This window comes from Aythya fuligula, chromosome 5, assembly GCF_009819795.1.
Source record: "Aythya fuligula isolate bAytFul2 chromosome 5, bAytFul2.pri, whole genome shotgun sequence".
NCBI lineage: Eukaryota > Metazoa > Chordata > Aves > Anseriformes > Anatidae > Aythya > Aythya fuligula.
Genome location: NC_045563.1, coordinates 11322455 through 11346696, shown reverse-complemented (window position 1 = coordinate 11346696; position 24242 = coordinate 11322455). Strand labels below are relative to the sequence as shown.

The 24242-nt window shown below is 38.2% G+C and overlaps 1 protein-coding gene and 1 long non-coding RNA gene across 8 annotated transcripts; one reads left to right on the top strand and one right to left on the bottom strand.

Moving 5' to 3' along the window:
* Positions 1-12: 12 nt before the first annotated feature.
* On the bottom strand, positions 13-23334 carry MOK (MOK protein kinase). Of its 7 annotated transcripts, none has more exons than XM_032188446.1 (13): positions 23245-23334; positions 22379-22423; positions 19002-19116; positions 17043-17132; positions 15597-15667; positions 12115-12193; positions 11559-11607; positions 10464-10642; positions 7995-8096; positions 7404-7577; positions 7050-7158; positions 5633-5701; positions 13-948 (listed from the first exon to the last, which is right to left on the bottom strand). In XM_032188446.1, the coding sequence occupies exons 1-13, from the start codon at positions 23249-23251 to the stop codon at positions 745-747; spliced, it is 1293 nt and encodes a 430-aa protein (XP_032044337.1). In that variant the 5' UTR covers positions 23252-23334; the 3' UTR covers positions 13-744. The 7 variants fall into 7 exon arrangements, with proteins under 7 accessions (XP_032044337.1, XP_032044338.1, XP_032044339.1 ...); XM_032188448.1 differs by lacking the exon at positions 13-948 and adding an exon at positions 1948-2050; XM_032188444.1 differs by lacking the exon at positions 13-948 and adding an exon at positions 5846-6043 and having other exon boundaries at positions 5609-5759.
* Positions 8019-13348, top strand: LOC116489797. The gene is made up of 3 exons (XR_004253317.1): positions 8019-8103; positions 12730-12827; positions 13215-13348. It is a non-coding gene; the product is annotated as an uncharacterized LOC116489797 (long non-coding RNA).
* Positions 23335-24242: the final 908 nt, after the last annotated feature.

Below are 24242 nucleotides of genomic sequence, written 5' to 3'. Positions count from 1 at the left end.
TGGTGCTGCAGAAAAAAATAGTAACATTTTTGGTTTTCTTTATACTTTTAAAGTCCAGTGTAATTTAATCTATATATATAAATATATAAATAAAAGATATATATATATAGTGTAAAATAAAGTATGTTTCTTAAATCCAAGTAAGTTCAATGGTTAAATTAGTACTTCACCATTGTTTATTTTGCACTGATTTTTTTAACCAGAGATGGCTAGAAGACAGCCTGGAATGCACTCGTAGAAAATGAAAGTCATTACTTTCTGGCTTCAAAATGTTATTCAGGAAGATGGATGCTGCAATCTTAGATTTTTAAAACAAAATTGTTTTGCACTTAAATAGTTTAATGCTAATAGAAAATTACTTTAAATCTGGTGTCCAAACACCAGGAAAACTATGTTGTGGAGAAAAGATCCTTTGTATCTATTAAACCTTTATTTTAATATTGTTGTTTCCAACTGCAATCAGCTCTGTATTATATGTACAAATAATGTAATTCAGTGGTGGGGGAGGGGAGTAATGGATCATTACACTAGAACTTCTCATTCATTTAAGAAAGTGATATTTCTAATTCAGAAAATACATATTAAACTATCTTGAATATGCATTTTTGTTTACTTTCTGTTCAAATTTGATCAGCTTTGATGTAATCAATCCTTTGTTGAATTAAATGTTTGGTACAGAAATATAATCTAAACTTTGTAGAACAAATTCCTTTAAAAAGTCTTACCTAGAACATTGCTTCATATTTAATATAGTTGAGTTTTGACTAGGAAAATGAAGTAATGGTGGTCTGTTCTCATTCTTAGTGGTTTATCTCCAAATCCCTCGTGTAGCAGAAATCTTGCAGACAACTTTGTGGGATGAGGATTTTGTAGTTGCATAATGTTGTCTTGGGACTTCAGAAGTGACCGTTCCGACAGTAGTAGACAAACACCTTCTGACCTGGCAAACTAAAATTACATCAACATGTAGGAGCAGCTGGGTTTCTTAGGCAACTTGTTTGTCCTGTTTACAGGCATCTTGTTTACAATTCAACACTTTGATAAGTACGATGGAAATACATATCTGGTTGTATAGTTTAATGCTGCTTGTCTAAACACACATTTTCAGTCAGTAACAAAACACTTAAATTGTTTTCAGTATTTCTTGTGAAGATGGAAAAAAAAAATAAATGGTGCTCCACATCTAGCCCCAGTAATGACAGATGATAAAAGTACCAATCATATCTTTCCTCCTTTCCTATGCAGAAATAGGCAGCCTGTTGCTGAGTTTTGCAGGGAGGCAGAGCAGAACCGAGGCCACAATGTGAGGGCACACCTCAGCAAAATCTGCCTGTCCTTCTCTCCAGCAATGGAGGGGGGTAGAATGTTTCTCATTGCAAGTAAACATTAGACACCTTCGGGCATGAGAAGCTAGTGTTTTTCAGGAAATGAATTAAAAGTTGTAGAGAAACAACTGCAGTAGCTGCTTGCAACTGCATCTCCCATTCATTTCAGGCAGCATAAACCAGCATTTGGATTGTCTACTTTGTTAAAGACAGTACTGTACTTCGTAATTCTCAGCTACTCGCAGTCTTCTAAAATACAAGGAATGGGGAAAATACTGAAACTGAGCACCATTATTGTTCAGAAATTTTTATTAACATATTGGGTTTAACTGTTAAAATACAGATAAACCTTGTCACTGGGAACTAGTGTAGTTATCTCCCTGTAGAGTTCTTTATGTGCGTGCTTCATATGGTTTGAGTCAAAATGAAACAGTTGAGGAAAAGATGAAATAATCTATTTAAAAGACTTTGTATTTTACCAGCTGTAGGAAAAATCGGTACTGGAAGGACCACAGTATCCAATCTGAGGTTAATAGTGGCAGCTACTTACATTTCTGGTTGCAGAGTACATCTCTGTTACAAACCATAGTCAAATAGCATACAGTGAGTCTGGTCTTGTTTGTTTTTTTTTTTTCCAGGAACATCATTTTTACTATTTGCAGGCACCTGAAAGCTTGAACTTATCCATCCCATTCTTTCTTCCACATGAAGAAAAAAAAATGATTCTAGGAAGAAAAGGGATGCTAATAACTTACCTGGAGAGAACTTAGAGTTCTACAGAAAAAATTAAAGGGTAGAACACAGGTCATCTCAGTGCAGCATTTTGGCTCAAAGAATGGTGGTAGGAACAATACTTCCCAATTTATAGTTTAAAGTTGAATGTATTTTAACTATAAAGCAAATCGGAAAAACTCAAGATTGCCTAATAATCCAACAGCCAGAAAAGTGTAAGCGGTCTCCAGAAGAGTAATAGCAAAGAACTTGTTATGAAATAAATGCCCATGAAGCACTGTAAGTACCAAGCCCTGTAAGACCCACCTGAAAGCTTAAAAGAAATGGAAAAAAATATTTTCAAAGTGGTAATTCAATTGAAATACTCAGTTTTCATAGCAGAGGCAATTTGCTGAATGTGAACTTGCTTCTTTTCATTGCAACAGACTGACAGCCCCAGATACTTATTATGTGAGACAGAATTGTTAGTGATATACAAAATACTACTCTGATAACCTTTTCTCTCCAAGTTTAGAGCTACAAAAATTTCTGACTTCATATTTTTCAACAAATATAATTATTTCTTGGTGTACGAATAAGGTGATTACCTACCTGGTATTATTCACAGATGCAAAAAGTTGCAATAATAGTTGAAAATGGGAAAATATCTTGTGAAAACAAGATCTGAGGGAATTCTTTTGAGGGGTAGGGGTTGAATTGTTGAATGAAACCACTTAAACTTCAGCATCTCATGTTTGAAACTTCCAGGAAAAAAAAGATTATAGGAAGCTACCAATACAATTAACGTATCTGCATAAAGAACATACTTTGCCTATTGTATTACTGAGATAAGAGAGCTCTGAGTTTGGATGCTCAGCCGATTGTAGGATTTTTTTTATTATTTTCTGGTTTAAGAATCTGGAGACTGACATATGCTTGATTTGTTAAAAATCATGTCACAGATTCATAACTGTAGAGAGCAAGATCCCTCAGATACATTACCTAATTTTAGACCATCATTTTTACTTTTGCATACCATGCTTAACCCCAAATGGGTAACGCTCAGGAAATCACCATCTTCCTCTCTGGGAAAAAAAAAACTAAAAACAAAAAACAAAGCAGAAAACCACACTGGATAAACTTGTGGTAAAAAAAGGTAAGAAGCTGGAGGTTACTGTTACACTATGTTGCCTGTAGACCTGCCATCCTTAATGCCTAAGTTTAGCATCACACCTTTAAATTACTTCTGTGTGTCTATAAATTAATGCTAGATATTCAAACAAATATTATTGTTCAAACTCTCTGTTCTGTTTGAACGATACGAGCTGCTAACATATAAGTGTGACTACGTGGGGAGATGATAACTGTAACACAACAGTAGACCTGGGCTGGTCACTCTGTCTTCATGTACTCCCACTGCAGTTTCAAGATAATCCTGGTCAGGAGTGTATTTTTTGCTTAGAACTGGAGGAACTTAGAACTGGAGGAAGGATGATCTTTATCCAGTACGAGTTTCAATAAAATGAGAAACAGCCTCTACCTATACTGTTGCATTCCGCTGTTTAATTCTCCCTGTTTTATGGTGTTCTACTGGTCTACTGCACAACTGCCGCTAAGACTGTTTACATATTTGTTTAATGCTAGTAAGAGAAAGCTGCTGTTTCTGTGGCATACCCAGGATGAGTAGCAGCAATACAGATTACCCTTCATGTGCTGTAATTTACAATGATTTATGTAATTTACAATTTACTGGGAGGTATTTCCATTCTTCCTATTGAGATTCTAAAATTTTGCTAGGAAGAAATTAAATAAAACAAGCAATTGTAGAGTAGGCCGTGCTGCAGGCACAAGATATTCACCTTGCACAGTCAAATTTGAATCAAACCAAAAAATGACTCCCATGGTATGCACCACATAAACATTTAGCTTGCTGACATTTTCACACTTAAATAATTTGCTAGTAATGTCACGTTGCTCCTTGGTATGTGAAAAGAATGCCTTCTTCAAAACACAAAGATAATTATTAGATAGCCACACACTTCGAAGTGGTAGATCTCAAAAGAATTCATAAAGAACTTGACTGTCATGTGCAGCTGTGACCTATCTACCACAACATGCCTTTTGCCACCTTTCTCTGCCTATCGCCAACCTCCCCCCTCTCATCACCACAAGCTATGCAGTGGTGAATCTACCACAAAAGTAAAAACCAAAGCTGTAATGCCTTGATGACTATAAAACCTGAAAATGTATCACTGACTGCCTCATAACCCAAAAGGAAAAGAACAAGAAATTAAAGGATGGGTAAATAGTTCAGCAGTAATGTCGGTCACAAATCTAGATTTTTGCTGCCTGAGTTAGATTTTACAATCGAGTTGCTGATTTTTGTTTTGCTGTTTCTGTAAAGGGACAAAAAAGTTAGGCAGCACAGGCCATTCCCTGTCGCTGAGCAATAGTGCTGATCTGGCATTGGTTGCTTTTCACTTTCTTGTCACACAGAGAGCTGTTGCACAGCAGCAGATGGCCCAGAGCTCTTCGGTTTCAGTGTCAGGAAGGTGGGTGAAAAAAACAATTATGAGCAGAGTAATTTAGGACTAACAAAAAAAAGTTGGTTGCAAAACCTGTCCTGCCGCTATACCGGCTGACCAAAGATTTCTAAACCCTAGCAAAGCAGGCCTCACACAAACAGACTCATTTGGTTTTTAAACAGTAAAACTGTTCTGTAAAACATCAAGTTAATGACTGCATTTTTTTTAAGGAGATCTGACTCAGGAGTTTCAAAATCAATGGTATCAAATTATAATAAATACTTTCCAAGTATGATAAAAATACTTTTTAAATGCTTGCTTTGTAAAGAGCTAGAGAGCAATAACGTTATATTAAATTGTTACTGAGGATCTGTAAAATTTCTGAAACGATGAAATGCATTCATGTATTGCTCTTACAAGCAACTAGGTGCAGTATCAGTCACTGTGTAAACTTCTGATTAAGAACACTGCTTGAAGAAAACTGGCCAAAGTTGATTTGTTTTTGAATCAGACAAAAAGTTGCTTTATCTTTTAGCTAGTAAATAGTTACCTAAAAATATTTAAGTTATATTAACTGTATCAAAATCAAGTATCTCATATGATTGCACAATCTGCAAGTTCTCAATAAAGCTTGAGGTTGAAGTTATTAAATACAGGAGGTAAATACCTTGCAGAAATCACTGGAAAAAAACTAAAAATATATATGATAGGTCAAGTTAGCTGCCATTTATTCAATAATATGAAAACTTGTATTTTTTAGGCAACTTTGCATTTTTATATTGAAGCTCAACAAATCCTTTCATGTTATTTTTAACCAACCCCTTCCTCCATCAGGTTCTAAAAGGAAAAAATATTTAGGAAGTTCAATACAGAGTGCTCTCTAAGCTCAGCCAGAACAATGCTTTAATTAAATATTGATAGTCTTCAGGAACAGAATACCAAAATGCTAGGTAAGCAGCCCATTATAACCTTGTGGGGTTTTCTGACAAATTGTCAGAAACACAAAATAACGCACTGTTGGTTTTGTTAGATCTCTACCAATGACAGCATGATCGGGGCTGTTTCACTCACTGCATAGCCGTGCTTTTCCTCAACCTCCAAAATCTTTACAAGGCGGTCAGTAACCTCCTCCTCTTCGTCCTATAGCAGGTAAGTGGAAATGTTTCAGGGAAGACTTACGTGCCTTCTGTTTCTCAGACTGTTGAGGAAACAACAGAAGTTTGAAATGTGCTCTGTAAAACATATTTGGCTGTTCTACTTTAATGAGCAAGTTAGAGTCTATACCTCGATAATTGATCCCATAAATCTAACAGACTGTGACGCGGGGGTTTCCCCACTTTCCTTAGCTGTAGGAAAAACTGAACGCAATGTAGATGTAGGACAAGAAGTCAGTTTGGCTACTCCAGAAAGATTTAATATTGGTAATTCTCCACAAGGGGGTCGATGTTGTTTTGTTTTTTCCTGGGCTTTCCTAAGAGGATCCTTTTAAAATTAAGAAATTGAGATTTATTTTTTTCTGATAACATCTTAAAGAATAAAAAACTAAAAGAAACAACAGAACGAAACAACTCAGCCAAATACTATTTCAATTAATTATTTTTAAAAATTACTACCTCACATGATGCTTCTTGCAAATTTTCCCTATTGTGCTTCTTACAAAGCTCACATTGATGAACCTAAGAACTAAACAGGTGGAAAATGTGTCTGCTTGCATGAAAAGCGGATTCATGCTTTCTATGTCAAATGCACAGTGGAAAATATATTTTTTCTCTACTGTGGTAACTTTTGTGAAAAAAATGAATTTCAGAGTTTTTCATGCAATACTATCTTCTATCTCACCTTCTAACTTTTATCTCACTTCTTTTACTAACTTCTATCTCACCTTGCAGACAGAATGAACTCTATGACTGCGTATGTTGAGTATTTTTCATGTAATTTGACTATAAATAGAGTTTTAGTTAGAATTTAATTAGAATTTTTCATCACATTTTAATTTGCTGATTTTCAGCAGCCAGTGTAAATTCAGTATTTGTCTGGATATGATCTGAATACAGGATAACAAAGTAAACAAAGAAACAAAAAACAACAACAAATGTATTCAAAATGTAGACTGAAGGCCTCGAGAGCACAAATACATTTTCTCTCTCTGCTACAACTTTATCTGTAAAACTTTTTTAGAAGTCAAGTGTAGATAGCAAAAAAAGCAGAAGACCATATTTTAAACAACACAGCACTGACTCTAGTAGTAGCACCTGTGAAAAATGTCTGCCAGAGGTACTACGTGGTATCACAGCTTTTAAATTCTAACCTGTGTTTCAGGGCCTGGGGGGATGGTGAGCTGCATCAGACCCAGCAAAGACTGGTGTCTGGGCCGACTGAATAAAACCAAGTAATCAGCTTAAGTAAAATATTTGTTTGTAGCTAACAAGCTCAGTGTCACAAATTACTTTCTCTAAGTGGGCTGACAGTGCTTCCACTAAAATATTACCTGTTTTTGGCTTTCCTTTGATACTTGCCTTGAATGCAGAGGTACTTGCCCTGCTGTATTTTCTAGTAATCTTACTCTGTGCGTGGCCAAAGCCTGTGTATCAGCTGCCCTAAAAAGTTTGGGGGAAGAAGGAAAAAAAAAAAAAAAAAAAAGAAAAGAAAACATCAGTTGTGCTTTAGGTGAAGTTTGGACTCAGTGCAAAGACTTATGTTGACTGATATTTCATTGTGTAGCAACATAAATATTAGCACTGTAAGTGAACTTCACTTCAGTCCACCTTATATAATAAGCACACAGTGTCCCCCCAGTTCTTAACTGTAGTCGTCAAGATTGAAATGATTTGAAGTCACTTGCCAGAATTCTTGAAAATAAGGATGCTGTAATGCTTGATGGGCAGCAATTCTCTCATCGGGATCATATTTTATCATTGCATACAGGAGAGAGAAGCCTTTAGGAGATAAATTGTGCACAAGAGGAGGTATTCCTGTTCCTTTTTTAAAGGGGAAATCAAAATTCATAACTGTTGACCTGTGTTAAGCAAGTTGAGAACAAACAGTTATTCATGCATATCCATAGAGAAACTAAAACTGACTGAAAGAAGTTAGTCTAAGATTTCGTTAATCACTTACTAGGTGCAAGTAAGTAACACTTGGAAAAAAAAGATTTCTTTCCTAACAATTTATGCCACTGACCTTAAGGATACTACAGAAATAAGGCCAAATAAGATTGATGTAGGCTCAAATTTCTTTTGCTCTGCCTACAAGAGTCACAAATACGTGCCTGTCTCTGGGGCTCGGGGGTAGACAGAAGACACCACTGTCAGCAGCTGTCACAAAAGAATTTGATTTTTGTGACGGTTCCCTGTATAGAAATTGTACACAGCTCTACAGTTGTATTTTGAATATTTGAACACTGAGACCAATAACTATGGAAATGCATACTTACTGCTTGAACTTGTTGAGAGTTTTCTTGGCAGGAGTGCCTATAACATCATGGATTTTTGAAATTTGGTCCAGTTCGTTAGATCCAGGAAAGAGAGGCTGAAAACTGCAAGGTAAGAGATGGTATTAACGCTACAGAACACAGTTAAAGTAGTTTAAATGGCATAGCTGCCACTTTGGTTAACATTTTTTAATTTAAGAGAAAGATGAAGTTTTGTGTTATTTGTTTGTGAACAGTTTAATACCAGCCAACAACAGAAGGATAATGTGAGCAGTAGGTTAATACAACTGCATTTTTGGACAGGAAGGATAGTTAGGGTTAGTAAGCAGAAATCTGTAATTGCCCTCTCCTCACAGATTTGGAGTAAAATATGTAAAGACAACATCCCTCCTGATCAAAAGTAATGGGTATGGGATTCTGTTTTCTTTTAGCGAAGTGGCAGATCCCAGAAGACAGTATGAGTTTTCCTCCTTTTAAGACAGCAGAACCAAGCAGTCCCTCCTGCTGTGTATGCACACAAATACATATTTATAAGAAACATTCCATTCTTACACGGAGGTTCTTTACAAGCAGCAATACTGGAAAGATGGTATTTTGAACTGCATTCCTGAGCTTGATCCTCAGTTAATATAAAACTTGCACAGAGTCCTTGAAAATTGTTATCAATAGAGCAATGTGACTCAACAAGTTAGGTCCACTATCATTTGTTTCTTGCATATGTTCCCTTTTTCCATACTAGCAGAGCATTTCCTTTGGTATATAATTTAAGAAACACTTCAGTAGCACCACTTGATTCTTGAAAACAAAACATTCATCCCTTTTTGAAGAAGGAAGAAACTTCTTTTAACTGTTTGCAAATTCAGTCAAACAGCTGGCTGCACATCTCTCTGAATGTCTTCATAAAGCTTTGAGAGGAAGAAGGAGAGAAAAAGAGAGCTGATTCATGTTGTGCAGCTGTATCTCTCAAGACAAGCAGTTGGGAGTGGGTTTTTATGTGAATTACAAACATGTGCTGCCTCTAAATGTAAAGCTAAAACATAAAGAAGGACAACTGCGCAATCCACAAAAGAAACATCATCAGGAGCCCAGGTTTATGAGGAATAGTGAAAGGAAGAACTAGGTGTGAAAGAGAAGCATGACTGAGTAAAAGATTAAAAAACCCTTACAAAATGTGGTCTCAAGTGTAAAGGCTTATGCAAATGTTCAACAGCAAAAACTGCAAGATCCTCCTGAAAAGAAACAAACCTGTCCATACTTTCCTTTCACTTGGCAAAGCTGTCTTAAAATTCAGTGACTTCCAATAAACATTTCTTGTTTCTTTCTGAACACATCTATTAGGTCTCTGAAAACATGCAGTGGTTGCAAAGACTGATATTTGTTTCATTAAGCTAAAATTACGAGGAAACATCTTTAAGGTTTTTTACCCTAAAAAAAAAAAAAAAAAGTTTGCAACATGTAATTTTCTTGCAAATCTTCAAAACCCACCGATTCAAACTGGGATGGGAAAACATGGCATTTTTAAAGCATTTGTTCCCAATTTACTTTGCAAGAGAACTGCCACATTTGGAATTTTTCTGTTAACAGTTTTCTGACCGAAGGAGAATTGTTTCTGCAAGTTAGCAGCCAAAGCATAAGGGTTGTCATTTAATGTGGTGGTGACGGCAGCAGCTGCACTTGCCATGTGGAGGAGGAGGAAAGAAGCAAAGCAAATGTTACCACTCCTGGTTGCATATCAGAGGCAGTAGTGTGGGAGGAGAATAAAGAACTGCTGCTGTTGCTAGGGCACAAAGATAATGGAGAAATACTCATAGTGGTTATTTTTTCTTTTTTTCTTGAAGGCCAATGACAATTTTGTTAAAATAATAGTTTTATCATCTTTGAAAATCTTGAAGGACTACAAGCCAGGTTTTTCTGAACTCTTGATGCATCAGAAACTAACTTCAAAATATTCCAGGACAGAAGGTCCTGGCACAAGGGTCTTGAGCAAACTATTTTATAAACCAAACTAGTAAATCCAAGGGATTGTCTTCTATGGTCTCATCCGTTTTTGCTGAAGAGTAATTCATTAGAAGAGGGAAAATCAAGTGTATGAACAAGACTGAGGATGGTTAGTTATACTCATGACAGGAAATGAGCCATACTTCACAGCTACAGCAGATAAAATGCGTTTTTTATCAAACTGAAACATGAAGTCAGGGGGTGGGAGGGACTGCTCAAAAATGCTGCTTTTCTTGTAAATATTTTTGATGCCTATTGTGTTCTCTTAATCATCCCACTGTTTTATTATTAACCTGCCATAGGGTGAAGAGAGACAATGGACAGTAAGTGCCTCGTGAACCCTGCAAACTAATCATGCACTGAACTTCCCTAAAACTGTGGAAGCAAAGATCAGATTACCTATACCATGTGCTCCTTATTTCAGTTGTTTACCTTTGATTTTCTGGATTAACAATAAGGAACTGAACACTGTACCTTGTGATTTCATAGAAAACACAGCCAGCGCTCCACATATCAATTTTGTAGCTATAGTAGCCATCTGTAAGCAAGCATTCAGGTGCTCGGTACCAGCGTGTGGAGATATATTCTGTGTAGGGCTGCTTAGAATATATACTCCTACAAGATCCAAAATCTCCTAGCTTCAGGGTATTCTGCTGCAAAAATAAAGTATTTTGACAATTTAGAAAGACTGAAATATTCAAGCAAAGATTTTCCTTCAATGTGTGAAGTAGTCATCATAAAATAAATCAACAGATTGAAAATACCATTTCAGAAAACCCAGGGAGAGTATTATAGCAGCAAAACTGCATTTAAATAGCATGTAGCTCCAAGACTTGAAGAGATTTATGTGTTGTAATATGCACAAATGCCTTTCTCTTCATCATTAAAAGACAGAGCTAAGAGTTAATGGAAAAGCATATGGACTATTACTGAAGAGAAGACTGCTAAATAGGACATCTGGATTAAGTTATTTTCTTAGACATCTTGTGTTTAGCAGTGATATAACAGGTGCTCTTAGCTTTTCTTTGCAACGGGTTCTCCTGCACATTTAGAGGACTTAAAAGAAAACTTTATCTCCAGAAAATAAAAATTCATAAAGTGAATTTTGAAATCCTTGTTTTCAGACATTAGTAAAATACCATTCTGAAACTCAGAATAGATTTCAATGAAATTTTCTAGAAGCCAGTATCTTCTGCTCTCTTTTGTATGAGCAATTTCCACTAAACCTAGGTATTAAATGTAGAAAGAAAGAGATGCAGAACTGAATGCTAGTGCTTGTTTCTAGGTTAATACAGAAAAGAAGATATTGATTAATGCATGATAAAGGACCAGTTTGCAGATTGGCATAGACACATGAAGGCTGCAACACATCAGATTCATCTGGTTTTAGCCACTAACAAACCTGCCCGTTCATTCCTCTAGATCAGGAATGAAGTATTAGAAGCAAATGTTTGTATATATTTAAGAACTGTATTTTTATTCATGAAGAAGCATTACTTTCTCAGCATAAACAGAAAAATAACAATATACTTCACTTTCAGTTAAATATTCTCATATAAAATGAATTACCTTTATTAATATGTTTTCTGGTTTCACATCTCTATGAAATATCCCATTTCTGTGCCAATATAAACAGATCAGAGAGAAGAGTTCAGTGAAAAGGTAAAAATTATCAGTGCTTCCAGTTATCTGTAAAAAAAAAAAAAAAAAAAAAAAAAAAGTAAAGCAACTAACACTCTTTCAGCCTTATCAACAGCATAGTAAAAAACTGAATTTTACCACCATGGTGGTACAACAGCTACAGGAATGGGGAAAGGGTCAGTTGAGGAAGGAGTCAAGCTATCTGGTGTTGCTCTCAGCAGGGTTAGAAAAGGATGGAAAGGGCCCCCTGCTCCCAGCAGGGCTCCTGCACAGAGAGCAGAGCTCCCATGGGGTGCTGTGCACACTGGCTGCCAGCTTGCTGACTTCCAGGGCTCTGCTACAGGCAAAGAAATACCTGGGCAATGGCATTTTTTCACCCTGCAGCAGTCTGCTGCCTCACGTTATACACAGCTGCTTAGAGATGGCCCCAAAATAGAGGTATGATAAGTGTACTGTAAAGCTGTTGCCAAAGCAGGTCTCTTACCTATGTATGTGATCAAGAGATTTGCATAACTGATACATGTAGTTCTTTATTTTTTTTTCAGGTAATGGCTTTCTCCTTCCTAGAATTAAATTTCAAGTTGTACAAGTCCTTTTTAACACACAACAGAATACAAAGAAAAAAACATCTTCAGCTTCCAATTGATATTACCTTTTTCAATTATACTATTTCGGTCATTTATAGCTAGCTTTGCAATCCATTTTCCACTCAAATTCAGACATAATTTAAATTTTCAGTATGCACCAGAATAGTTCAGCTAACATTGCTGTCAGTTCAGTAGTCTATAAACTGCCTTAGCTTTTACTGTGTGTTTTTCTTGCAATATCTGTCTCCAAGTTCTAATAGAACTGGAATATATCGCTTCCAAATCTCTCATTTCCTTTCCAAAAAAAAGGAACAGGCCGTAAGGTTCAAGATTCCTATCCATCACCTCAAATTAGTGCAATGCTTAAATAACTGTGATTCACAATTGAGCTGGAAATTACAGGTTAACCTAGGTAGTTTAGCTTGCTATTGCAGTTGTGCAATAACCATAGCTATAACATTTACCTGTTTTTCAGAGCCCTAAAGTACCTACACAGCTTTTTTCTTTTACAGGCTCCAAAGGCCTTTTAATGTTGCTGTAATGCCTTTATGTAATGCTGCAATGTCATCAACAGTGGCAGAAGTGATCACATTTCTGAAAACCAGAACAGGTACTGGTTTGCATGCCGACAGCAGTGCGAGTGCTTGGCGTGGGAGGAGGAGGGAGATGAGCAGGGCAAAAACTCGCTGCAAATGGACTGGTGTCCCCCACTGCTCGCCGTGCTCCTCCAGCCAGCCACCATAATCCACTGAGCAGGAATAAATAACACAGCGCTTGAAACAGAGCTCCATTTACAGAGGAAACTGTAAAATTATTACCTCGGTAGACAGAGATGGTGTTTTCAAATTCAGGTTTTTTGTTATTTACAGTAGAAAAGATTTTATAAGGTGTTGTTATTTAACCCAACTTGGACTATTATTAGTATTTAAAAAATCAAGCCTTCATGAAAAGAAGTCATGCTCAATTGTGTTTTGTTTTGTTTTGTTTTTCTTTACAGGTAACTACTGAAATCTGGAGCAGATGCTCTTCTACTTTCAGATTTATCACCACACAAATCTCACTTGGAAGTCATTATGAAGTGAATTTGAGGCTACAATATTTTTTTCTTCAGGCCACCTTCCCCACATCTCTCTGAGCCTTTTTTTTTTTTTTTTTTTATCACTTTAAATGACCAAATTGTTCTTGATTAAACAAAAGGCAAGATTGTTTTTCAGTTATGAAGTGACTTGTGGTACCACTACAAATTAATAGTTACAGAATTATGACTGTGTACAGACAAATAACTTTGGTTGAAATGAGATGAATCTGTTGCCAGTGTAATGAAGGGGTTAAAAAAAAAGGATCAACTTCCCACATTAGGCATTACAATGAACTGGCCTCCTAATTAAAAGAGTGTCTTCATACACCTTAATAAACTAGAAATCAATTTACAGTCAATCCCGATTTTTCTTCACTGCAAAATTTTGTACAAACCATGCTTGCCTTTAATTTTTTCTAACTTAAAGCTTTTTTAAATTGTCCTGAACCTTTTTTGAACTTAATTTTGCAAGATTCAGAGTATTCAGAAAATGGCAGAGATTTATATTACTATATGCTGTAGAAATATACAAAAGACTACAAACTGTCTGTAATGTAGCTACTTTTGTACACTCTGAAAACTGTTTTCAGAGCATTGCCAATACACACAATTTAGTTGTTCTATAAATTAACACCACACTCCTTTAAATCGTAACCCTGAAAATTCAAAAGCAGCTCCTATTTTCCATTGTTACCCAGATATCCCTGGTCAATTAGTGTTCTGGCTCAGAATTGAGATTAATTTTCCAATTTAAATATGAACTCAGAATTTTTGCCAAATAATTATTCTTTTAAATAAGCTGCCACACCTTATATTTCTCGACTTTGCAGTAAGCCATAAATAGAGTTGTTTGGGAGAAATTAAAAAAAAAAAATCTTATTTCTGCCCCATAGGAAATAGTCCTTTTGACACTTTGCAGAGTGAGAGAGTGGCTGTGGTGGAGTTCAGCTGCCTGGTAAGGTAAAACCACCACATACTTAGGCCTACTTTGAAACCATCAAAATTAATTTCTGAAAAAAAAGCAGCAGGAAAACAATCTTCCTATGGAAAATCTTCCTAGGAGTTTGACAAGAACTGTATATTAAAATTAAAAAAGCAGAATATACTGAAACTATTAGGCTGATTTCCATCTGTGTACAAGGTTTAATATAGCTGGTTTTGTCACATGAAAAGAACAAGAGAAACACTGAGAAATGTACACCAACTGAAATTTGGTGTTTTGGATTTATTTTTAAAGGCAGTTAAAGAGCAAATCTAAACATTCTGATTTTCCATAAGTGAAGTATAGTATCTTTCCTATAAAAAGCTACAGGATTGTTTTTAATGCACTGGACTAATTCACTGTCAATGAGAACTCCTTCCTATATTCTACTACTCACTCTGACTTAATAACTTCACAAATTGATCATGGAAAAATAAAAAGCAGCAATTATTCATAGCTGAATCTACAGAGTCAAGCAAGTGTATTTTAATCTCAGCTCTTTATCTAGGTCAGAACAGGGTTACTACTTTTGTTAGAGATCTGAATACTCAATGTCATGAACATAATGTTTGAGAGCAAGTCTTTATTCTACTGCACAGAGTATCATCAGTTGCATGCTGAGTTACGGAAATGAATCTCCCGGCTCTGAAGACATTACAAATTTTTAATTATTAAAAAAAATCCTCTTTTACTATTGAAATTGAAAGTGCTCCTCCATTTATTGTATCCAACTCCTTTTGTTTCTGTAAGAGATCTGTTTTTAAATTAGCTTTTGTTCTAAACCTTTCTGTAGGAACTTTTCCTTAAGATTTATGGTCTTCCACCTGCCTTGACCAACATCTCCAGAATTCTTAAATTTAGGTGCTTTCAGTGAATGATGTTATTTTATAAAGAAAGCTTGGTTAAAGGCATTTTACTGGACACAAAAATTGAAAATCATTATTCATCGATTCAGTAGTCTTTGAAACAAATGGGAATAATCTTCAAGTTGTTTTGTTATAGTCCTGACTTAACAAGAGCCTGTTTAAGTTATTTTTGTTATATAAGGTAATAGTTTTGTAGAGAAGATTGTTTCCCTGTTTTCAAGTGACTGTAGAAACAGATCGCCGTTGACCTGACCCCTTGGAAAGCTTCTGCATGCATCCATGCTTTAAACTGGGTATTTTGCACTGGAAATTAATATAGAATGAAGCAGTACAGCATAAAAATTCGCTAAAAGTTTCATCATATGTAACAGTGAATAACCTTGTGCAGTACAGTTAATTCCACTTTGTGATCTGCAGAAGGAGGGGTTGTCTGCTTAAGCACATGCTACATACCTTTTATCAGCTCATAAATATTCATGTCCATAAGTTCACATATCAGTGAAAGGGAGCCGGCTTTTTTATCACTGAAGAAACAGATTAGGAGACTTTAAGATCTGATTTACTCATGCAGGTATTTGAATGCATGTTTTCTGAGTATGTGACGCTGTTCAGTATCAGGAAATTTCCAGTAAATTAAATGGTACAATGTTACAATAATATAGAGGAAACATTATGCCAGACATGAAACACTTTCTCTCTCGGTCATTAGTATCAGTGGCAATGGGTACCTGACTGTGACTGGAATCTCTGTTTTGTTGACAATAGCAGTTCTAAGTGTTATCAAGATACGATTATATATATCTGACACCTTATTTTCCATTTCACTGCCCTGCAGAGGCAGATATCTTTAGGTCCACAGTTTTTCTAAGAAGAAGGTAATTGAATTAAAGTACACCCCCTCTACAATGCTCCATTAACCCAGACAACAAAAGGTTGTGGGTACAATTTACAATCCAGTTTACAGACAGTGAAAGAGCCAGGCGAGCTGGCTGACCATCTGGGTTACACTTGGTTAACACACGGCAGCTGAAGCTGGCAATTCCAGAAAGCTGAGCTGCTGCCACGATTACCAGCTTTTCATGCATTTGTGCTAAATGGGTCTGCTGATAACAGTACAGTACCAGAGGCTGGAGCAGAGGCATTGCTGGAGAGCTAGAAAAAATGTTTTAGGCATTCAACAAGTTTTGTGCCAAGTACTCAGAATAATGAACTATTTGTCTCCTGTTACATAGTGAGGAAGTATAGCACAGCAGTGGAGGAAATGCTGTCATAAAACTCAAACTTTGTGAGGCCTCAGAAGACACTTAAGTGCCAAATGTGTCTAGAAGGAGCCCGATTCCATCACCGACTGATCTCTCTTCAAATGTGTACCTCAGCTGCTGCCTAGTTCAGAGATCTAAACTTCTATTATTTGCAAAGGGGTATCTACACAGTTGCTGCTTTGCCTGGATCCCTACTTCAACCTGCCAGGCCAACCCAAAAGCCCAGTAGTTCCAGGGCCCATTTCAGCAAATAAGCTCTAAGTGTGCCTAACCAAAATAGTCTCCAGTAGACGTGACACCATGCATTAAAGCACTCCCTGGATATGGGATGTGGGTTCAAATCACCAGCAAGTATTATGTATTATGTCATGAAGTTTAGCGATGCTTAAAATATATCTAGTCTGTCATTTTAATAAGGATGTCGAAGTGTTTTTCAGTCTGCTACAGAAGAGTCAGAGCAATAACAGATCACCTTTTCTTAACCAAAGAAAAAAAGGCACAATGACTTTAGAATGTGGCATATCTGCTGTTTTTTCTTTCTTGTTGGTCAAGTTCCTATAGGTTGCCTCTAGGTCCAAAAGTTACTGGATATTGTTCAAATAAAGGGTTAAGGAAGAAGTGGATGCACCATACTTACAAAACAACTTCATGTAACATAAGGATATTAGGATGTGGACTCAACCTCCTTAGTGCTTGTATTTCGCTCAGATTATTCACTTGTTCAATACTAAAGATGAATTAAAAAAAAAAGAAAAAAAGAAAAAAAGAAAAAAAGAAAGAAAAAGAAGACTGATTTGCAATCAGGGACTAGATTATAATTGTCTTTCTCCCCTGCCATGAGACAGTCAGAACCCACTCCATTTCAGTCTGAAATTGAACTTCCAAATGCAGGACCTGCTTTGTTTCTTTATAGAGCAAGTCAGTAAAGAGGAGAATGGCTTTATTCCTCCCTACAGTCCAGAGCAGCTGGACTTACCTAGACATGATTAGTAAGGCATTTTGCTCCAGATGTCAGCTACCATGCCAAGCTGCGATCTGGAAAAACTGTGTGTCACCTACCAGTATGTATCATACAGGTCGTTCTGAGCTGGTGTCGCATACATACCAATTATTGCTCAGCACGCTGCTGAAAGTGACGGTCTAGCCTTGCCAAATGTAATATTTAAAATTAAGTTTTAATGATAAGCAATTGCATGAAAAATGGATACCATTCAACCAGTGTTTAAATATTAAGTTGCCCTCTTAGACTTTAATAAACAACAAAACTGCATGCAATAGAAACTCTGAAGAGGAAGCAGGAAACAGAGCTCTGCACACTATTTCATGGATCAGAACAGATCAGAAAAGGATATGTAAGCCTTCTCATGACTTACAGCTAAACACCAAATCATAATTTTCCAATTTGAAACTGGGAGAAATACTTGGGATAGGCAGATTCTGTTTGAAACACGATTATCTGTTGCTAGAAGAGTTTGTTTCATCAAAAGAATTCATCAGTCAATTTATCAAGGGGTTAGAGGCCTAAGAGACATTTTAAACACACTGCTTAAAACGCAGGTTAGCTTGTTACTCCCTTCCACTGGACTGCATATGATCTGCTTTGAATGTAGCTAAGCAGCTAGTTTAAATACTGTTTTGACCATAAACTGGGCAAATGTGGTCAATAGTAGGTAACATATAAATGGACCAACAGTTCTCTAACAACACAGTAGAGAATCGTAAGTCACATGACTTCATTAACTGAAGATATTTGGGTTTGTTTTCTTTGTTTAAACTTACTGGAATGTTTTTCAACCTCCACTTTTCCATGGTCTCTGAAGCTCTGAGTTACACTGTGAATTTCACTTCAGAGCAGTGTCCCATTTTACTTAAGTAGACGTGTCGTTCCCACTGCCATCACTAGGAAATGAAGTCATTTAACTGAGAATACAAAGCCAATGACCCAAAAAGCAGGGTCTGGTGCATATATAAATTTGGAGAAGAACATCAAGTGTATGTCTATACTTCCATGCAACCCTCTTCTCTGTTTTTCTAACTGACAGAAAGCACCTATTTTGTGCCCATGTAGCATCTTGCTGATGGATGTAATCAAATGTAAATGCTAGTATGAAGGAGAACTAACGCTACACAATGGAGTAAGGATAAAACCAGTGCTTTTAACTTGCTTTAAAACTCAAAAGTGAGACTTTTAAAACTCAAAGTGAGACTGAAATAAAACATACTATCCATGAGGGGGGGCTTGGACATTTCCTTCTACTGTTATCTACAGCCAGAATAAAACCAGCACAAGTACATTCAGTGTATTTGGAAAGGCAGAAATTAAATACTGAGGCCACATTTTTCTTGTTTCACTCTCAACCCAGGGGTCAGGCAGCATTTACTACAGGGAAGGACACCAGTTAGAGTACTCAAGAAAATCCAAATAGAGTACCCAATGCCAAATAGGAAGGTCCTTTGTAGTCAGCAGCAGCTGACCTGTATACTATATGCAAACCTTTTTAACACAAGCATATTCAAAAACCTTCGTTTAGTCCTTATTTTGCATTTCCCCACTAAATTTAAGTAAGATTTTCTGTAGTAGTATAATTATGCATACCTTTCAAAGTGTTGTTTCATGTGTTTACACGCATAGTACTTTCCATCTCTAAGACTCAGTGTCTTCAGAACATCAGAAAATGTTCCCTCTCCTATCTTACCAACCAGTTTGTATTCTAAAAACAAAAATATATTGTTTCAGTAAGTTTAAAATAGAAATTGTCGTAAAGGCTGTATCAACCAGTAATTGATCTATTAAATTCAGATAGCTGGATCTTTATTTTTTTAATAAAAGTTTTTTTTGGCAACACATTGGTTATTTGAGAGAAAATATAATGAATAACAGAAAAGGTTTTGCTGCCCACATTACATGAATTCACATTTCTGAAAGTAAAATACAGGAGCTAACTACTACCTCCTTGCTTAGAGATACAATGCTTCTGCACACACCACTTCGTACCTTTTTTTTCTGCTCCAGCACATTAGCAACTCATACCTGAGTTTATTTTTTGCTCTTTCACACAAGCAAACAACAAAAAAGTTGTATCTTGAAAGGCAAGTGCATCTTGGCTTTGCTTCAAATTATTTTTAAAGCAGTTTCTGATTTTAAAGCTTTATTCCCATCTTAACTTCAGGCATGGGTTTTCAAGTAAGTTAAAAATAATGCTTTTGTTTAATATTCAGTCTTTTCCTAATTTCCTTCAGAATTGACATTTCTTTTCTTTCCTCCTTTATTCTCCTTCACCTTTGTAATCAACTGTTCTTTACCAATCCCACTGACTGGTTCCCCTCTCCCACCTCGTCCTCCTGTTTCCCTTTCTGTGTAGCACCTACAGATTCTAACCTTGATAATTCCTCCACGTATTTCATCTGAGCAAAAACCAGTCCTGCTTGGCTCTGTGCTACTTTTGCTTTTGAGATAGCCCTGTTATTTATGAGAGATCCAAACCCAGTCATTTTGAGGGAGGTAGAGCAGGAAACCTCTTCTGTCATATTCAGCCCTTTATGGGACTCAAAATTAGCGTAGGAGTCCAAAGCAGTGCTGATGGCAGCAAACTGGATGAAGTGTAGCTGTCTGTGTAGTTACTGTGACAACAGTCTCTGGCACACATTTGGCCTGGGACAACCACCGCTCCCCTAGGCACCTTCCTGGCCCCAGGCGAGGACTCCTTCTAAGGTCATTCCTCAAGCAGAGGTTCTGTCCTGCAGCCCTGTTTTGGAGGATAAGAGAATTTACTAGCAGAGATGTGGGCCATTTCATGCCAGTTGCTCTTTGTGGCCGAGAAGATTTCCAGATATGTTTAATTTACAAGTATAAATACAGCCTCAGAGTGGAGAGAGCCTGCCAAGAAATTTCGCAGAGACAAGTTACTTAGGCAGGGACATTCTAAGGATGTCTTCCAACCAGCAATCAGTTTGTCTGGCCGTCATCCCTTTTCTCCTCCCCAGCTTTCATGCTTACTCCTTTTAAAAGTCTTTCTTTACCTTGTGATCCAAATGCTTGCATTTTAATTAGGGGGATTTGCAGGAGGAAATTTTCTGCTTTCTCCAATATAAAAGCACAGCTTCTGTGAGAATTATCATTTGCTTTTCCCATTTTTATCACCTCGTGCTTAGGTTTACCAATTATCATACTTTGTGCTGTTCCAGACCTTCTTTAAAACCTAATCTTCTCCAGAAATTCAAGCATCCTTTTCATTTCCTATGTACTATTTCCCCCCTTTTTCCTTCAACTAACAAATTAGGCCATCTAAATTAGAAAAGGGGAGAAAAACGGGGTAATTTAAAAGCAATTACACTGTCTAATGCTCTTTATACAGACAATTACATACAGAACTGCTTTAAAAGCAGAAACTGAATCTGAAAATCATTATGGGTAAAGGAGGCGATACCTACCGGAGACTCCAAGACAGGGATGGGACCATGAGATTGATAAATTCTTGGGGCTGTTACCTGAGCACTGACCAATGAGGGCTCTAAGCAAGGTGATTCCTGACTTTGGTGATCACTAAGCAACACACCTCAGCAAGTAGCATGCTTTGTACCGTGCCCTCAGCCAGGAGCAGAGGGTTTGGGGGGAGCTGCCACCCGTGGGGAACCTGTAGTGGAGCAGTTTGCTCCTGGGGGATGGACCCCGTGGTATGGAGCCGTGTGGGAGCAGTTCCTGAAGAGCTGCTGCCTGCGGGCAGCCCCCACAGGATCAGTTTGGGAAGGACGGCATTCCTTGGGAGGGGCCTCACGTGGAACAGGGGCAGAGAGGGACCGTGAAGGAGCGGTGAAGATGAAGCATCAGGGACTGACCGCAGCCCCTATTCCCCTGCGCTGCTCAGGGGGAGGATGTAGGAGATGGTAGATGGAGGGGAAGGTGTTTTTAGTTTGTTTTTGGTTTCTCACTGCTCTATTCTTTTAATACTGGGGAATAAATTACATAAATCTCACTATGTTGAATCTGTTTTGCCCATAATGGTAATTGGTGAGTGATCTCCCTGACCTTTTATCTTAACCCTTGAGCCTTTTCCCATCCTATTTTCTCCCTCTCTTCCTTTGAGGGATGGGAGGGACAGAGCAGTTCTAGTGCAATTTAGCTGCCCATCACAGTGAAATCACCACAGATGTATTAATTTTTACAATAGAATGTCAGACATACAAAAAAAGCAAACAGACAAACAAACAAAAACCCACACGAGTAACAAACACCTGAGGCTTTAAGCTGGCAGACACTTAAGAGAGAACTGTGTCTCCACCACTGGAAAAAATGACAGCAAAGACCAGAATAATTGCAATCAATTGAATGAAGTACAGAATCAGGAATGAAAACTGCATTATGTGAAACGTCTTTTTGATGCATAACATTAAATGTAAACTCTCAAAAAAACAAATCACTGAAGATGGAGGAGCTTTTCTCCCAGGGAGGAAATCAGAGAATGATTGTATGACAAGTTAATTATTGTTTAATGAGAAACTGAATGGATCTCAGGCATTATAAGAATGGTAGTATGAGTTTTTGCAGAATAGAAATGGAAACAATTTAGACTTACAGTACACTAACAATTTAACGCAGATTTTGAATTAGTGCCCACAAGCCAAGATTTCTGAAGATTCTTAAAAATCTACTTCTGATTCATCAATTACAGTAACTTCAAACAAACACTGAAAGAGAATAGTCAGGTCAAAGCTTTTCAATATCACACTATGCATCTTAATGCAGCTACCAAGCAAAACTAATTACCAGCGAGTTTACCTGAATTTGTGGTACTCTCAGGTGAAGAATGCTAGAAATTTGTAAAACTTCACAAGCATTTTAAGATGGAATGCTTCATGCATGAAACTTAGTAAACAGTGTTTGAGTTACACTTGTATATCACATTAAGGAATAAAGATCTAATCCCCAGTTAATAATTCCTTCATGCATCTGTAACAATCTAGATATTACCTAACCTCTCACTTTCTTCCCTGTTGTTTCAGCACACACGGATGTTTGGGCTTGGAATAGTTAGAGAAAAGGTAGATGAGGATTAGGGAAATGGAATAAAGTTCCATACAAGTCAACAAAATAGTACAATGGTATACAGAAGTTATTTGTAAGAAGAAGTTCTAGCACCACAAACTAGTCTAACACTGCAAAAGTGGCCACAAGAATGGCAAGGAAGTAATTATTAAATAGAAAGGCAGTGTAACATACAAGAAATTACAGGGCCCAGACAATTAAGAACAATGTAAATGAAAACAACGAGCAAATGATGGAGTGCAAAGACTGGGCTGCTATTACCGTGCCTAGAGAGCACAGAAAATCTCTCCCAGTTTGGAACTAAAGAATCCAATGCAAAATGACAGAAAAGAGCAGTGCAATAACCATCACGGGGTATTATAAAAACAAAAAGTAGGGATTTTGTTGTCAGGACGCCAAGATGCAGAGGAAGAAAACCCATGACGTTTAAATATGACACCGATACATGCAGGAAGAGAGAAATACAAGCAGAGGAAGCAAGAAGCTGGGTTCGGGCACGGTACCCAGGCACACACCCGGCTCAGGCAGCGACACCCGGGCGGGACAGGGGCTGTGGGGCAGGGACACCAACGGGGAAACTCGGCAGAAACGACGGGAGGGACCCGCAGGGCGGCCCAGGAGCACAAGGCCGGGCAGGGCGGGCGCGATTCGGCCCCTCAGGGAAGCCCCGAGCCGGCAGCGGGCCGCGACGACGGCGCCGGCCGGGCTCTGCCAACGCACCCCGCGGCCACGGCCTCCCTGTGGGGAACCGGAGGGGACCGAGGGGCCCGGTGCCGCCCCGCCGCCCGCCCCTTACTGCTCATCCTGCGCTCGCCCCGCCGCGGGCCGGGCCGTGCCTCAGGCCGTGCCTCAGGCCGCCATGTTGTGTGCCCGTCGCCTTGGCAACCGCGCAGGCTCCGGCTGAGAGGGCTGCGCCCCGCCCCTGACGTCACGCCTGGCCACGGGGGAGGGCGGGAAGGGTTCGGAGCATGCGCAGTGCGAGTGGTGACGCCGAGCGGGCGCCGCCTCCTGCCCTCACGCTGAGGTGCGGGGCTCCGCGCAGTGGGGCTGAGGGGAGCGGTCCGGGGTAAAACGGCCCCAAAACAGCACAAACTGCGGCTATCGGCATTCCCTCTGCATTATGTGAACTTTTCTGTACGCAACACAGAATCACAGAGCCTTGCGTTTCCACTTTCATGTAGCATTTCTAGAAGTTAGACCGACCTCAGATAGTGAATCACGTGTTGCGACAGCTTAGGAACTGTTTTACAGAGCACTTCCTACAGTTGTGGTTGTGTTAAACATCCGCAGGTCACCATTCTAACATGCAATATTAAATTCTATCATGCTCTTTTGCACTGTCGTGTTTTTGTTTTGTTTTATTTTTTGGTGTGTTCTCTCTTGATAATGTGATTGGTAATTATAACTATTAATCCTCCAGCACGAATTGTTCATTATATCTGCATTTTAATCTAAGCTTTAAAGCTAAGAAGAAAGCTTTTAAATGCATATATAATAAAAAGCAAAATATTAGCAGAAGGTGAAACAGTTGTCCGTGCAAACTGAGATATTAGCAATGCATTAAACATCGGGAGGGTTAAGTGTTTTAAAAAACATGCCACAAATACATTGTCTAACTCAATGCAAGTGGAATTACACCCTTGAAGTCTCCTGGGGGTGTGAGCTCGTTGGGTCAGAGGGAAGGCAAGCTGCCCCCGTGTCCCGCACCTCAGCAGGAGCAGCACTGTCAGCCGGGCGGGAGGCTCCGCTAGAGGTTTACGGTCTCTGCGTGTCCCCGGGCTTTCGAGCGCAGCG